This window comes from Rhinopithecus bieti, unplaced genomic scaffold, assembly GCF_001698545.2.
Source record: "Rhinopithecus bieti isolate Rb0 unplaced genomic scaffold, ASM169854v2 scaffold_32012, whole genome shotgun sequence".
Classification (NCBI taxonomy): Eukaryota; Metazoa; Chordata; class Mammalia; order Primates; family Cercopithecidae; genus Rhinopithecus; species Rhinopithecus bieti.
The window spans coordinates 1018228-1036129 of NW_016814432.1; the positions used below are offsets into that span (position 1 = coordinate 1018228).

The window sequence follows — 17902 nt, forward strand, 5'->3', positions numbered from 1 at the left end:
GGGGTGGGGTGGGGTGGGGTGGGGTGGGGAGGGGAGGAAAACCCTCAGGCAAGGAGAATGTCAAGAGATATGATAGCAGAGATGAGAAGAAAACCCTGGAATGTGCAGACTGGAGTAAAGAATAGTAACAGATCAAATTGAGTTGAATATTGGTCCAACATGAACACACAAGGTAAATCAGAAACAGAACATGTCACAACACTCCCAGAAAGCCTCAGGAATTGGAGACTCCCTATGCTCCGCAAGATGGTATGAGGTAAGAGCTGAAGACAGAATTGGTTGAAAGCCTTTATAAACAGCCAGACTCCCCTCCCCAACTCAGTGGAAAACGTCAACCACTCCCTTCGCATTCTAGCAGAACAGTTAAAGATTTACTTTCTAGGGAAGTGTTGGTCATTCCAGATGCTGAGAGGCGCACACCAGAACTAGAGGGATTATAAGGAAGCTTACATTATGAAGAAAGAGAACTCTACTGGTAGCCAGGTCTATTTCCCAGGAGAAGATGAAAGGATTCTGGAAAACTCATAGCCTAAGAAAATACATCTACAGTCACTGATATCCAAAAATATCTAATTACTCTGAAGTGATAACCACTAGCTGACAAATTCTACACTGTCACAATAGAAGAAAAATCCCATTCAGCTTTCTGAGTACCTAAATATTAAGTCAGAATAGGCAGCAACGAACGGTCCAGCTGTGTGAGAAAAGTCTTCAAATGAAAAGGTAAACATGCAGCAAAAGGAATCTGGGAAGAAACAAAATATAGCAAAGAAAACTATAAAGAACAAAAATCTCACAAAATAACCTCGCTATTGTCTGAGACATAAGAAATACTATTTCTGGAAAACAAGAATAAAACATTAATATATGGAGCAATACGGAAGGTCCAACTGGAAAAAACAGAAAGAAAACAAAAAAAAGCACAAAAATTTCCCAGAAGGCCATAAACTCCCTGCTTTAAAGGCCCTATCTAGTAATTAGCAAAATAAATGGGGATAAAGATCCACATATAGAGACACAATAAAATTTCAGAACACAAGAAATTTTTTATAAAAAGGGAAGAGAGAAAAAAGCAAGTTGTAAGATCAGCTTGGAGCCAGAAGACTAGCAGTCTCAGATGGAAGGTCCTCTCTGCCCTCCTCCCCCGACTATTTGCTCAGCAATGAATACATACATGATCACAACGATTATACTGACTCTAGAAGAACAAAAGGTGTGATGAAAATAGGCAAAAGAGAAACATGGGTGAGGGGTGGTATTAAAAACCCTCATTGTGGCTGTGTGCGGTGGCTCATGCTTGTAATCCCCGCACTTCGGGAGGCCGAGACGGGCGGATCACTTGGGGTCAGGAGTTTGAGACCAGCCTGACCAACATAGTGAAACTCCATCTCTATTTAAAAAAATACAAAGAAAAAAAAAAAATTTTAGCCGGGCATGGTGGCATGCGCACCTCTGTAGTCCCAGCTACTTGAGAGGCTGAGGCAGGAGAATTGCTTGAACTCGGGAGGTGGAGGTTGCAGTGAGATCGCGCCATTGCACTCCAGCCTGGGCAACAGAGTGAGACTTTGTCTAAAAAAAATAAATAAATAAAACCCCTCATTGTCCAGAGTGTACTCAGACCATGCATTTCCACTTCTAGGAGTACAGCATACAAAAATTCTGAGAGATATGTAGAGATGACTACAATACAATCCTTTGTTTTTTAAGAATTACATTCATTTATTACTTCAATTAAAAATGTTAAAAGATGGGCAAACAAATACCCATTTGTTTTATATCAAAATATTTCATGTATGTATGAATTTTAAAAAACGATTCCCTGCTTTATAAACCACCTTTTTAACCTACTACTGACTACATATGCTTCAGATAAAGTGGTTTCTATGGCAAATTAAATAGGCCTTGGCCAAAGTCTACAGTAACTATCAATATGCAAAATTAATATAAAATGATAAGAAACTGGGCTACATATTTACTACTATATGCTCTACCTTGCTGGTTTAAAAAAAAAAAAATCCCTAAGCCTGGCTCATTTAATAATATTTATCTCTTATAAAAGAGAGAAAAAAGTCCTACTCTTAAAAGATTCATTTTATTGCATCTTAAATGAGCAATGATTTGGTTAAAATTCAAAGGAAACGACATAAAAGAAAACCCATGTGTAAAGACTGCTGGTAAAAGGAAACTATGGGAACATAACTACGATTTTTCAGAGAAAACTGGTCTAAAACAAAACCTGCCCACTGAGCTCACTGGTGGTTTAAAAACATTCCGAGTTTAATGAGTCACAAGGATGAAAGGTCTTTACCTTCTCCGAGGAGACCTGCTTCTTCTTCTTGGAGACCTGCTGCGTCTGAGCGGGGAACGAGACCTCCTTCTAATGGGAGATCTACTTCTTCTTCGGGTTGGAGACCATCTATTGATGGGGCTGGCATCTTTTGATCTTTCACGTCTACTGAGGATATCATCTCGAGGTCGTGTTCTTAAGGGGATCAAATGCAAGTTAAAAGAAAAATAAATCAAAGTAAATGATTTTTTTCTATATGCAAGGAATATCTGTTTTAAAAAGGCACACTAGCCTAAAGAGAGTGAACTCTGATTAATGTATTTTGTAACAAAACTTACTCAGATGGTCACAATGACATTTTGGTGTTATTGTAGGCAAACAACGAAAGGTCTTATTTCCTCTGGTCCCACAATTTGAAGAATTACTAAAGGTTATTCATACTGGTAAAGTCACTGATTCTAATTTCAAAGAAACAACCCAAATAAAACATGCCCACGTGAGTATAATATTCTATTTACTCAAATATCCCATTTCCATTGATGACTTTTTCTTTCTACATCTTGACATTTCTCCAATTAAGGATCTTTTTTTTTTTTTTTTTTTTGAGACAGGGTCTAACTCTGTCACCTAGGCTGGAGTGCAGTGGTGCAAACATGGGTCACTGCAGCCTTGACCTCCCAGGCTCAGGCAATCCTTCCATTTCAGTCCCCCTGAGTAGCTGGAACCATTAAGGGCATGCCACCACACCTGACTAATTTTGTTTTGTAGTGATGGGGGTCTTGCTATGTTGCCCAGGTTGGTCTCGAACTCCTGGCCTCAAGTGGTTCTCCCTTGGCATCCAAAAGTGCTGAGGTTACAGGCGTGAACCACCATGCCTGGCCAAAAATCTTATTTTTAATGTCAAGTATAATAGGCCAGGCACAGTGGTTCACACTTGTAATCCCAGCACTTTCAGAGGCTGAGGGAGGATCACCTGAGCCCACGAGGTTGAGGCTGCAGTAGCTGTGTTTGTGCCATTGCAGCCCAGGTGACAGAGTGAGAACTTGTCTCAAAAAACCAAAAACAATAGCTAGGTGTGGTGGCTCACACTCGTAATCCCAGCACTTTGGGAAGCTGAGGCAGATGGATCACTTAAGCTCAGGAGTTTGAGACCAGCCTGGGTAACATGGCAAAACCCTATCTCTACAAAAAATATAAAAATTAGACAAGTGTGGTGGCATGTGAATATAGTCCCAACTACTAGGGAGGCTCAACTGGGAGGATTGCGTGAGTCTGGGAGGCAGAAGTTGCAGTGAGCAGAGATCATGCCACTGCACTCCAGCCTGGGTGACAAGAGTGCGACCCTGCCTCCAGCCTCCCCAAAAAACCCTACAAAAACCCAACTTTTCAACACTTATCAAACAAGTACCTTTCAGTGAGTTTTACTCGTTTAATGTGATCTTTGTATTACAACAGGCCTTTCTACAGCTTAATTTTTCAAAACAGGTTTTGAACATTTCTTAATGTTATTCCAGGTTTGGACACAACTATTCAATCTGAACAGTCAGACTGTAAATAGGTTTGTCTCCATAATCAAATAATAACATTACAGTATTTTCCTAATTTATTATTATTTTTTGAGATGGAATTTAGCTCTTGTTGTCCAGGCTGTAGTGCAGTGGCTCAATCTCGGCTCACTGCCACCTCCGTCTCCCGGCTTCAAACGATTCTCCTGCCTCAGCCTCGAGTAGCTGGGATTGCAGGCATGAGCCACCACGCCCAGCTAATTTTGTATTTTTAGTAGAGACAGGATTTCTCCATGTCGGTCAAGCTGGTCTCGAACTCCCGACCTCAGGTGATCCACCTGTCCCAGCCTCCCCAAAGTGCTGGATTACAGGCGAGCCGCTGCACCCAGCCTTCCTCATTTAATAAAAACCTAAAAACACAACCTGTCTCGCATGTTTCAGCACAGTATACAGAACTCAAGAATCTTTCTCTGATCCAGCCAAAATGAGCAAGGTAGACTTTGACTCAGATCTGCAGTGCTTACTTCTTGGTAGTGCTTTCTTGATAGGGTCATCTGAGGAAACTCTTATTTAATCTGCTCACCCACACGCACAGTCTCAAAGACCAGTTAAAAAATACAAACCGGCCAGGCACAGTGGCTCATGCCTGTAATTCCAACACTTTGAAAGACCAAGGCAGGCGGATCACCTGAGGTCAAGAGTTCGAGACCAGCCTGGCCAACATGGGGAAACCTTGTCTGTACTAAAAATACAAAAAAAAAAAAAAAAAAATTAGCAGGGCATGGTGACACGCGCCTATAGTCCCAGCTACTTGGGGAGGCTGAGGCAGGAGAACTGCTTGAACCCAGGAAGCGGAGGTTGCAGCGAGCCAAGGCTGCACCACTGCACTCCAGCCAGGCAAAGGAGCGAGACTCCGTCTCAAAAAAAAATAATAAAAAAAAAAAAATTAAAAAAAAAAAAAAAGAAAATAAAGAAAATAAAATGTTCATCCTCACTAGCCATCTAAGAAATTTTGATTAAAACAATTTTGGGTGACAAAATACTATATGGTATCCTGGTAATAAAGATCTTCCTAAACTTTCCTAATAAAGTTTTAGGAAGAAGGGCAGTTTACGTAGTCATAGAAGTAGAAATTGATCTAACTTTCCAGGATGGAAATTTAGTAACAACTTTCTAAAATGTAAATGTATATACCCTGAGACTTTGCAAGTCCACTTTTATGAATCTATTCTATAAAGAAACCTCACACATAACCAATGGACATCTTCGCATATAATAGTGAAAAATTGGAACCAGCCTAAATTTTTCATCAGTTTCAACAGGAGAATGATACTGTAATACATTTACAATGAAATACCAGTTGGTGTTAGGCAGAATGAAAAAGAATCTGTATGTTTTGTCACAGAAATGTTTCCTGAAAAAAGCCACATGTGAATATGAATAACTCCAGCTTCGTTTAAAAAAAAAAAAAAAAAAAAAAAATCCCTCATATCCATGTTATTGTCTGTGCAAAGGAAGAGCTAAGAGAACATAAATTTCTAAGGAGTAGTAGTGGAGAAATGAAAAGGGAGCCAATTTACAGGCTTATTTGGATTTCTCTTTAATAAGTATGCACCACTTCTATAATTAAAAAAAAAATTTTGTTTCAAATACTCAGCTCTAGTCTCTTTAATAAACTCCTCAGAATTTGCTCTTCAAACTGAAAGCAAACTGAAAGACCACCAGGATAATTAAGAAGCACTTGAGATAACAGAATCAGTAAAACTAATAACTGCCTTAATCCAGGAAGCCAAAGGAAAAAGAGGCTATTTAATTACAGTGCCAACAAGACTCTCTTAAGACACAGTACTTGGAAATAAAATTTGAAATTTCTCTGAAAATATGATGACTTCACTTTCTGGGTCAGTTTGTATTTATACCCATTCACAGAAAATATTAATATGAACACAGTAAATGGCTAGGAATTAATAACATCCTTACACAGTATAAGCCAATATTCTTTTAATAAGCAAAACCTGGCTGGCAATTTCATAATATGTAAACATTAAATATAAAAGATATTAAGAAATCAGTTTCTAAAGTAGTTTAAGTGGTATAAACACTCCTCCTTGCAAATACTTTCGTTCTATGATCCTAGGTAAATTATATAAATTATTTGATTCTATTTCTTCATTTATAAATTAGGTATGAGAGCCCCTTCACCTGATGAGTTAAGATAATCACATGAGGACTTATAAGAACTAAGACAATATATTATTCAAACAGTACAAAATAATTTTTTATACTATTCTTAAGCTTAAGAGATACTACTTGTCAACAATGAGATTATATGTATTACAAAATTTTCCATTTTAATTATACCTTGGGGACCAAAAAATGTTGGTATTGGTTTCTATTTATACTGTTAAAATTTAAAACTCATGCAAATACAAGAGAAGGAACAGAACACAATTGTTAAATTGATTACCTTTCCCCCGTTTCAAAAAGTTTCAGCCTACCACTGTTCAATGAAGTAATAATCCTCTCTGTGCACGCTCCCAATGAAGATTTATCAGCCAAATTACATGGATTGAAAGGAGTGCCTTAGCAAACTAGGTATTAAATCAAGAATGTGAAAAAAAACCCAATTCTATCATCAAGTTCAGTATTTGTTAAACACCTATAATTACAATACTCATTGACAAAAGTGCAAATATTAACATGGTTAATGGACTGGATTACTTAAAATTATGAAACTCATTACTACTTCACTTATTTTATTTTACTTACTACTTCATTTTTAATTGTCCACAAGTTCTAGTTTTCCGTTTAAAATCTCATGCATTGGTAAAAAGCTTTAACATTTTGTCAACAAGTTACCTTGGAGAAGAAAGTCGTCTTCTCTCTGGTTCTCTTCGTTTTCTTTCTAAGGATCGGCTCTTGGCTCTTCTGCCAGGAGACAGTGTTCGAGAGGGAGATTTGCTCTGCTTAGATCTTCTATCATTGAAAAGTGGAGACCTGCTTCTTCTTGATTTATCACGTGGTTTTGGAGACAAACTTCTTCTTTTAGGACTACGACCAGGTCTTCTACTGGGTGACCTATTTTCCTTCCCAGATGAAGCATCTTTAGAGGGAGATTTAATTGGCTTCTTTTCTTTCTCAGTTTCAGACCGTTTTGATTTTCTCTCTTTGGACCGTGACCTTCCGTCTTTGGATTTACCTCTTAAATCAATTGGGGATCTGGATTTTTTACATCGATCGCGACTTCTACTTTCATTTACAATTGGGGATTTTTTCCTATCTTTTGATTTACTTTTATCTTCAATTTTAACCTTATCATCAGTAGGAGATCTGGCCTTACCAATTTTCTCTTGAGATCGCCTTCTAAGGATAGGGGATTTTGATTTCCTTGCTTGATCTTGAGACTTACTTCTTTTGGATGGGCTTTTAGATTTTTTCCTCTCCTTTGACTTGCTCCTAGTTGTTTTCTCTTTAACGATTTCAATACCCCCCTTACTTTTCTTTTTATCAGACCTATGTCTAGTCCGTTCTTTGGATCTGCTTTTACTTCGTTTTTTTGTAGTATTTTTATTGTCCACAAGTTCAAGTTTCCCCTTTGTACTTGAAGATCTAGTACTAGACCTATTTCCATTTCTTGCCTTCTCATGAATCTCCCCCTCTTCTTCAGAGCCAGACTCATAACCTTGCAAAATGAGCCCCATACCAGATTGGACCTTTCCTTCCATTAACTCATTATCAAGTTCAGCCTTAATCAAGGCTCTCTGTTTTTCCAAGTCTTCTAGCAAAGCTAAATCATCAAGTTTAGTTCTTTTTGCTGGAGACATACCCTCTTTATCAGAAGCATCGATAACCTCTTTTCTTTTGTGTTTCTTGTGTTTATGCTTATGTTTATGTTTTTTATCCTTATCTTCTTCTGAGGAATGTTTATGTTTCTTATGTTTACTTCTGTGTTTATGCTTCTTTTTTTTGTGACGACTGTGCTTATTTTGAGACTGGTCTTCTGATACTTCTCCATTTTCTTCATTTACACTCTTTTCAGAATTAGCATCTTCCATCCTATAAATATATCAAACACACTTTAAAATCATATCATTTATCAAGTATTCAAAGAGTCATAACAAAATAACAGTAATGAAAAAATACATCTCAATGTAAAACACGAAGTCAGTCACTAAAATTTTTTCAGAACAGCTTCAGACATTTTATTTCAAAGAAGGTCTATGCAAGAACTGAGTTGGATAGTGACACAACTTTATTGTGTTTCTAATGGTTGAACTCACCAATAGTATTAGAGGAAATCACTAATGGAGTGAGCTTAAAAATTATAGGTTAGAGAAAAAGGGAACAACAAACCAGGCACAGCAAAACCTCATTAACATTGATTTAGTTCAAGGAGCCACTCAGTAACTTAATTTTTAAACCAACATTTCTCACACAGTAACAACCAAAGGGCCCATTTTCCTTTTTAATAAGACCTAATAACTATTAACATACACTGGAAGACTAATCTCCTTCTCCACTTGAAATTCATAAAACTTGGTGTTGCTACAATAAACCCAGCAGGTCACTTGTTTTGAGCGGATTTCATCTTATACCTTAAAAACAAAACAAAACTCTAGAGCCAATACTGAGCTATACCCAAAATAAGCACTCAATCAGTGTGCACTGGCAGCTGATACTGATGATGGTGATAGTATAAACACATCCTCAAAAGTTAAATCTTCAAAGAGAACTAAACCAGAAGTTAGGACTCTAGATTTGTAGTTGCCACTAAGCAATCATATGACATTTGGTTGAACCACATGGAAGGGTCTTTTGTAAGTCAACAAGTCTAATATCAGCAATTTAATATAGTTCAACCCAATATTCATTCAGCAAGTGATTTAATCTCTCTGAATTTCAAATGAGAACTCAGTTTCCCAAAATACATTCACATTAACAGATGCTTTGGAAATAAATAATAAAGTGGGGGATTCTGTGCTTAAATGTTTGGCTTACGCTGAGTTAAAGAGTTTATGATTCTAAATTATTTTATCAAGTCCTTGGTGTTTAATAATTCGAGGTTAAATACTGGGTCAAAAGCATTATTTAACCTTCTCTTTAAAAGTTACTCCATAATAAACCATCATCCTAGAATATCAGACCAAAAGTGGCCTTAAATTATCTAGATTCAGGCCATCATACTATTTTTGGAGAAAGCTATGGTTTATTTTGTCAGGTCTTCATATTATATACTCCTATACTTTTAGTAAGTTTATCCTTTCAACCTAAGAATTCATCAGTCTACTCAGAATCTCTTTAACATTTGAAAAAACCTCACCAACTACAAGTAAGCATTAAGCCAAGTGGCAGGAAAACAGATGTACAAGCCAGGTGTGGTGGCTCACGTCTGTAATCCCAGCACTTTGGGAGGCTGAGGTGGGCGGATCACTTGAGGTCAGGAATTCAAGACCAGCCTGACTAACATGGTGAAACCCTGTCTCTACCAAAAATACAAAAATTAGCCAGGCATAACGGCACGTGCCTGTAATCCCAGCTACTCGGGAGGCTGAGGCAGGAGAATCACTTGAACCTGGGAGGCAGAGGTTGCAGTGAGCCGAGATCGTGCCATTGCACTCCAGCCTGGGTGACACAGCACCCAAAACCAGTATTTGCCTCCCTCAAAGAAATGTCTGGTGGAAAACCAAGTCACATGACATAACCATCAAATACTGGAGAAGTGCAATGATGAAGACACGACTAGGGGCATTATGGGAACCCCGAAGGATCACCTAAACTCATTTTGAGAACAGTCAGGGACAGCGTTTTATAGATCACAGAAAGAAACCAATTTGTTAAGCAGGGACTTTAGGAGGACAGAAATGTTTACTGAGAAAGGACAGGGATTAAAAAATAAAGGTTAGCCCAGGCACAATGGCTCAGGTCTGTAATCCCAGCACTACGGAAGGCCAAGGTGGGAGAATCACTTGAACCCAGGAGTTCGAGACAAGCCTTGGCAACATAGTGAGACCTCATCTCTACTAAAAATCAAAAACATTAGCTAGGTGTGGCAGTGCAAACCTGTAGTCCCAGCTACTCAGAGGGCTGAGGTGGGAGGATTACCTGAGCCTGGGAGGTCAAGGCTGCAATGAGCCATGATGGCGCCACTGCACTCCAGCCTGGGTGACAGAGCAAGACCCTGTCTTAAAAAAAAAAAAAAAAAAAAAAAAAAACATGTTGAGTAACACTGCCCTAGAGAATGAGTAAGGAATTAACAAGAAAGGAAAAAGGGGCATTTCAGATAGAGAAAGACGGTGACAAAGGCAGTTATATATAGCAAATTCAAGTAGATCAGTGTTGTGAAAGGCATTGAGGTTAAGATTCCAAGTGGAGCCAGGCACAGTGGTGCACAACTGTAGTCCCAGCTACTCAGGAGGCTGAGGTGGAAGACCACTTGAACCCAGGAGTTTGCAGCTGCAATGACCTATGATTGTACCACTGCACTCCAGCCTGGGCAACAGAGAGAACTCTCCATCTCTTAAAAAAAAAAAAAAAAAAAAAAGATTCCAAGTAGACAAAGTCTAGGAGATGACAAGATAGTATATGATTCTAGGAGTGGGTGGTTGAGAGAGAATTAAAGGTTCACTGGAGTCACAGAGGTCCACAAACTGCAAAAGTAGGTTGTCTAGCCAGGTCTTACAGTCTTGAATAAACTTGCTGGGAGAAGGGGTGGGGGACAGAGAGAATGGTGGTATGATTGAGAAGTTATTAATTAGTTGACAGCAATGAGGGGGAGTGAAAACACATAGCCACTACAGGGTATCATATTCAAAGAACTTTGATTTTTGGATGTCACATTGCCAACTTCCATTTCTGGCAGGAAAAGGTATTTAAGAGATGTGCAGGAGAAGCTACATTCTCTGGTGAAAGTCAGGTTTTAATTTGGGTTGACTTCTCTCTAATGGAGTATGAGAAGACACAGAACAAATACAGTAGTGTTCTCTGGATCATTAATTTTTCTCAAAGAATTGGAAGAAGTGCAGTATCTTGGTATCAAAAAAAAACACCACCAGGCCATGTGCAGTGGTTCACACTTGTAATCCCACACTTTGGGAGGCTGAGGTGGGAGGATTCCTTGAGCCCAGGAATTCAAGACCAGCCTAGGCACCACGGTGAGACTCTATCTCTTTTTTTTTTTTTTTTGAGACGGAGTCTCGCTCTGTCGCCCGGGCTGGAGTGCAGTGGCCAGATCTCAGCTCACTGCAAGCTCCGCCTCCCGGGTTTACGCCATTCTCCTGCCTCAGCCTCCCTAGCAGCTGGGACTACAGGCGCCAGCCACCTCGCCCAGCCAGCTTTTTTGTATTTTTCAGTAGAGACGGGGTTTCACCGTGTTAGCCAGGATGGTCTCAAACTCCTGACCTCGTGATCCGCCCGTCTCGGCCTCCCAAAGTGCTGGGATTACAGGCTTGAGCCACCGCACCCGGCCCGGTGAGACTCTATCTCTACAAAACAATTTAAATTAACTGGGTGTGGTAGCATGTGCTTATAGTCCCAGCTACTCAAAAGGCTGAGGTAGGATCACTTGAACCTAGCAGGGGATCACTTGAGCCCAGGAGTTAAAGGCTGCAGTAAGTCATGACCACGCCACTGCACTCCAGCCTGGGCAACAAAGGAAGACCCCATCTCAAAAACAAAAAACAAAACACCATCATTGCTTTATTACGGAAGGGAAAGAAGTCACACAGATTTCAGTAAAAAAGATTCCAAGGCATTTTAACTTTGTTCTTTATACAGGCTATATTCTCATCCTTTTCCCCCAGAAATCTCCCATCCCATAGTCCAGAAGGTCTCTGTTTCCTGAACCTTGACTTACATGGGGAAAAGTCTGAGAAAAATTTAGGCTAATTCAAGTTATGAAGGTAGGAGAGCCTTTAAAGATTGAGAATTATCTTTAGGTATATAAAATCTAGTGCCCAAAGCACAAAATTCTAGTCACTAAGCTCAAATTCAAAATTACCTAAAGTTTTGAGTTTTAACTCAAGACTATCCTCAAGACCAAGGATAGTCGAGTGGTTAAGCGTCTCTGGAGCCAGACTGCCTGGGTTCAAACCCCAGTTCCATTACTTACTAGCTGTGCGGTCTTGGCAAGTGATCCTCAGGCACCTCATCTACATGATGGAGAAAATAATCGTACCCACCTGAAAAGGTGTTAGGAAGTTTACACAGTGAATAGATGTTAAATGCTTATGACAGTGCCTAGCACAGACCAAGTCCCTTCCACCCCCAAATAAGCTATTATTATTGTATAGATGCTAGATAAATATATTTATTTACAAAAATCCTGTGGAGCTGAAAGGACTGCTAATAAGAATGTTATTTTAAGGAATAGCATCAAAGAGCATAGATTCTGGAGTCAAAGTACCTGGTTTAAATGCTGCCTCCAACATGACAAAGCTATTGTAACCTTAGGCAAGTTGCTCTTCTGTGCCTCAGTTTCCTCAACTGTAAAAAATGGGGAAACAGTACTGACAAATCATAGGGCTTATGAAAATTAAATGAGTTCATAGTATAAAAGGCTGTCACACTAAGTGTTCAAGAAATTTCTCTCCATTTGAGACTTCTGAGGTTCAAGGGACTTGCCTAAGGTCACACACAACAAACCAGTGAGAAGGCCAGTATTCCAAGTCAGTCAAAAGATCTTCCATTTGATTAAGATGCTTTAGAAGTCAGATTATATCACTATTCTTTGTGAAACTTTATTGCTCTCTACCTTATTCAGAGCAAAAGGTCCTATACTTATAGCCCCAAAATACCCAACACTCTAAACCTAAAACTCTTCTCCCACGGTCACCCTGCTCCAGCCACACCATGCTCCTTCAATAGGCATACTCACATCTCAGGTACGTGGTACCTGTTTCTCCTGCCAGGATCGCTTTCCCCAGATACATGCATTCCTGGCTACCTTTGCCAGCCTTAGGTCTTTGCTTAAACGTCACTTTCTCAAACAAGTTTTCCTGATCAATCTATTTTAAATGCAAAACCACCCCACTGCACACATACTCTCCTTCTGTGCTTAACATTTTTCTCCAAAGCAACTGTTACCACTAATATAATTATTGTTTGTCTCTCCCTATCATATTGTAAGCACTCTATGAGCAGAATTTTCATTTTAGTTCACTGTTCTGTGTCTAAGGGCCTAGATTATCTAATCTATAGCAGGTGCTCATAAGTATTGTTTGTGTCAATTATATATATAGAATAACATAAGATCAGGCACAGTGGCTCACACCTATAAACCCAGAACTTTGGGAGGCTGAAGCAGGCAGATCACTTGACGTCAGGGGTTCAAGACCAGCCTGGTCAACATGGTGAAACCGTCTCTACAAAAATACAAAAAACTAACCAGGTATAATGGCGGATGCCTGTAATCCCAGCTATTCCGGAGGCTGAGGCAGGAGAAGTGCTTGAACCTGGGAGGCGAAGGCTGCAGTGACTCAAGATTGTGCCACTGCATTCAGCCTGGGTGGCGAACAAGACTCCGTCTCAAAAAAAAAAAAAAAAAAAAAAAAAAAAAAAAAAAAAAAGCTGGGCACAGTGGCTCACACCTGTAATCCTAGCACTTTGGGAGGCCGAGGTAGGGGGATCATCTGAGGTCCAAAGTTCAAGATCAGCCTGACCAACATGGAGAAACCCTATCTCTACTAAAAATACAAAAAAATTAGCTAGCCGTGGCGGCGCATGCCTGTAATCCCAGCTACTTGGGAGGCTAAGGCAGGAGAATTGCTTGAACCTGGGAGGCAGAGGTTGTGGTGAGCTGAGATCACGCCATTGCACTGCAGCCCGGGCAACGAGCAAAACTCTATCTCAAAAACAAACAAACAAAAAACATATAGAAGTTGCTTAAAGATGGTTACACTATCTATTATAGACTCTTAGAACTTGAAAGTTAAGATTTTGCTTTGCTCAGTTTTATCTCCAGTGCCTCACACAGTGCACACACATAGCACACACCTATTTTTGAATGAGTGATATTCAAAATTACTTATATCTCATCAACCCCCGCCAAAGGAAAATCAGTTTTTTGAACCCTTATCTTTTCTAATGCTAACAAGTTACAAAATCTTAGGAGTTTCATTAAAATTCTCAAGAGTTTACCCATAGAGGAATCAACTTCTATAAAAAAAAAAAAAAAAAATCTAGCTCCTAGAGCTTCTGGGAATCAGACATACATCATGATGACCAGTATCACTGTAGAAGGGTCATTCCCATGAGTAACTAGTTTCCATTGTAAATTAATGAGTATTATCTTAAGAAATAATGAGTAGGTTCCTGCTAAAAATGTTACCAGCTTGGTACAATTAGGTTAACCTTAATTATAGCATTTTCTTATACAGGGGCTAGGCATACAATGGATCTTTACCAGTCTCAGCTCATCTCTCAATGCAAATGTCACTAAAAGTAACAACTAAAGTCTGACCAGGTCAATCTGGGAAACTTGAAAGACTGAGTCAATGGTATAATGTATTACATACAATGGGCTTGTGCTAAAATAGCTAAATTAGGTTTATTATCAATGACTTTCTTATAAAGCTCAAGAAAAAGGTTTCCTGTTAAGATACCTAATAGTCCTCTTGGATAGTTTATACTGACAATAAATACAGGCCATATACATTTCATTTATATAAATTTACGCTTTAACATTACCATTTTACAATTTAACATCCCACATTTAGCCAAGTGGATGTGTATACCAACTTGGTCACAACAGGTTTATCACAACAGGTTTATCACAAAACATATATTTATAGAGAACTTATTGAGTGGATAACATTCTTCGGATCACATTATTTGGAAGCAAAGGTGAATGAGAAGTGCAGACAACATGCGGGTGCTGAACAGTATTTATATATTTGCTTTGTTAAGTTTTACCTTTTAAAAAAGTCAAGTCTTGAGGCATCCAGAACAATGAATTAAAATCATGGAACGCCTTTAAAATAATAGAGTCACAGTCAGGTGCAGAGGCTCACACCTGTAATCCCAATACTTTGTGAGGCCGAGACTGACAGATCACCTGAGGTCAGGCATTCGAGACCAGTCTGGCCAACATGGTGAAATCCCGTCGCTACTAAAAATACAAAAATTAGCAGGGCATGGTGTGGCATGCCTGTAATCCCAGCTACTCAGAAGACAGAGACAAGAGAATCACTAACCCGGGAGGCAGCGGTTGTAGTGAGCCAAGATTGCGCTACTGCACTCCAGCCTGGGCAACAGAGACTCGGTCTCAAAAGATAAAATAAAATAAAATAAAATAGTCACCAATCACCAACCACCAGTGTTATTTTAACTTCCTCTTTCACATTTTTTTCCAAAGAATAATAGTCTTAGTGAATTTATATGGTAGGCATTCAAAATATACAGAGACACGGAGAACTGACTGATTTAAATTTGTGTATGAATAAAGCCGTTTTTAAGCTAGACAGTTCTTCACAAATTTTTTTTAGTGATGAGCAAAGTGAACGCCACTGCTACTTTACCAGGAAAGTAATTAAGCCTATTTCTCTGACAAGTTAAAATGTATACATCTTTTAAGAAACTGGGTCTGGCTATGTTGCCTGGGCTGGATTCAAACTCCTAGGGGCTCAAATGATCCTCCTGCCTCAGACTCCCTAGTACCTGCAGCACTTGAGCCCAGTAGTTCAAGAACAGCCTGGGCAACATGGGAAGACTCTGCCTCTACAAAAATATTTAAAAATTGGCTAGGCATGGCCGGGCACGGTAGCTCACGCCTGTAATCCCAGAACTTTGGGAGGCTGAGGCGGGTGGATCACGCAGTCAGGAGATTGAGACTATCCTGGCCAACAAGGTGAAACCCTGTCTCTACTAAAAATACAAAAATTAGCAGGGCGTGGTGGTACATGCCTCTAATCCCAGCTACTCGGGAGGCTGAGGCAGGAGAATTGCTTGAACCAGAGAGTCCAAGGTTTCAGTGAGCCAAGATCGTACCACTGCAATCTAGCCTGGAGACAAAGTGAGACTCCGTCTCAAAAAAAAAAAAAAAAATTAGTTGGGCGTGGTGTTGCATACCTGTGGTCCCAGCTACTCCAGAGGCTGGGGTAGGAGGATCACTTGAGGTTGAGGCCACAGTGAGCTATGCTAGTGTCACTGTACTCTAGTCTGGGTGACAAGAGCTGTTTCAAAGATAAATAAAATGAATAAAAAGAATTAATGTAGATATAAAAATCAGAATGGGTCCAAAAGACTAACTAGTCTTAAAACCTTCCCTCTGGTCCCTGCTTTGCCAAATCAGGTTTGAGAAATTAGGTCTCAATAAATTAGACACGTCACATCAAAAAATGGATCTTTCTGGGACAGTGGAAAAAATAAAAAAATTTCATACTTGAAAAGCAATTTAAAAAGAAGCCACATTGTACAGTGGGAGGCCAGACAGTACAATAGTTAGCAGCAGGGCTTTAGAACCACACTGCCTGAGTTTAAATGGGTGTGCCACTTAGGGTGACCTTGAGCAAGTTACTCAATTTCTCTGTGTTTCAGTTTCATCATCTTTAAAACAAGGAAAATAAAAGCATCTACCTCTATAGGGTTGTTAAAAGAATTAAAGCCTTCAGGAAGCTTAAAAGCTACTTTTTATATTTATTCTTCCTAAATTTTCTATTTTGAATAGATTCCATATAACTGTAAACTACTCAGTGTTCTCCAAAGAACTGTTGTAGACACTATATTCAAGGACTCACTGTGAGCACCAGGCACAGTGTTTGCTTTCATATCAAATGGTTATCGTCTTTGTTAAATACTTTCAAACTACTGAAAGTGAGACATATACAGACCAAATATTCCATTTACACCAAGTGTTCTGTGGGGAAGGGAAGGGAAATTCAACACTACCTCTGTTATTCATATAGTAGAGGCCTGAATATGTATTTTTAAAATTATTAAGTCTAACATTATTTGAAAATAGTATATGAATAAAATATGACTAACTCACTCCTCGAAATGAATCTCAAACATCCCTAAAATCAAATAAATGGACATAATACTACAGAAATTTTCAGATTAGTAGAAAATGTAACCACATAGCATGAGATCTGCACTGTATTGGCATAAACACTAACTGCCACACAATGAACTCGGTGAGAAACAGTAAGAGGTTAAAGCTAGTTTAAAACTTCAGAATCCATTTGTTCTCTGCTAAGTCAAATTATAAAAATAATATAGCAGTTTTGAAAAGCCCTTAGTTAAAAATTCCGTTTTTCCGAGGAGCCCACAACTGGACGCACAGCAAAGAAGTGTCAGGTTGTCTGGTGGCAAAGATTTCTCCTATCGCTCAGTCACAACTTGCTGGGAGACTATACCTCTTTCTAAGATGGCTGGAAACAGATGAGACAGTGCAGATGCAAAAAAAACGGTCGCTATAGGAACACTGCCGTAAAATCCATTCTCTCTATTATGGTTCTTGTTTGAGTTTTCCTAACATAGACATGAAGAGCAAAATACTGCTTTTAGTTAACCAATGGTTAACCTTGCAGCATACACACGTATTTTTTTTTTTCATTTTTCATTTGGTCGCATGGATTCTTATATTAGCTTAATTCTAGATATAAAGTGGTTTGGCAGTAGCTAGCAATTCCCACTACTCCTTCCACTCGTCCTCCTAAAGGGTTATAAACTCAAACAAACAAACAAAAAAAACATGCCAGGCCTCAAAACCAAAGACTCTATCTTACTTTGCCTCAAGTTTGCAAGTTGGTAAAAAAAAAAGCTGCCGGTAGGCACTCAAAAAAACAAAACAAAACAAAACAATACTGGGTGACTGCTGGACTAAAGAATACAAGGTGACGAGATCAAGTATCCTGCTAGCCACAGACTAGCTCTGGGATGGCCAGAGAGTGTGACCCTACCACCTCCGCTCTCTGCTTTCAGGTCCTAAACTGACACCAGTAAAAGGACGACTGGGGGGTACCGCAAGAGGAAGAAAAGACTTCGGGCTTGCCCCGCCTGCTGCCACTGATCCTCGTGTCCCCAACACCGATGCCGCTAAGAGCTGCGGCCAGGGAGCTCAGATGGGTCCCCAAGGGAGGAATAGGAAAGCGCGACCTCACTGCCGCCACGCGCA

At 39.5% G+C, this 17902-nt stretch overlaps 1 protein-coding gene across 7 annotated transcripts in view; it reads right to left on the reverse strand.

The window, feature by feature from the left end:
• Window positions 1-17902, reverse strand: part of PRP4K (pre-mRNA processing factor kinase PRP4K) — a 43805-nt gene that overhangs the window by 25375 nt on the left and 528 nt on the right. For 6 of the 7 annotated variants that reach the window (XR_001881169.1, XR_001881168.1, XR_001881170.1 and 3 more), the window contains exons 2-3: window positions 6652-7848; window positions 2309-2482 (exon numbers count right to left, since the gene is read on the reverse strand). Coding sequence is in view for 2 of the 7 variants with exons in the window: in XM_017850306.1 (XP_017705795.1) it covers window positions 2309-2482; window positions 6652-7848 (1371 nt within the window). In the remaining 5 variants the exon portion in view is untranslated. Of the gene's footprint in view, window positions 1-2308; window positions 2483-6651; window positions 7849-15855; window positions 15894-17902 lie in introns of those variants that run through there. The other variant, XM_017850308.1, reaches the window with a different exon arrangement.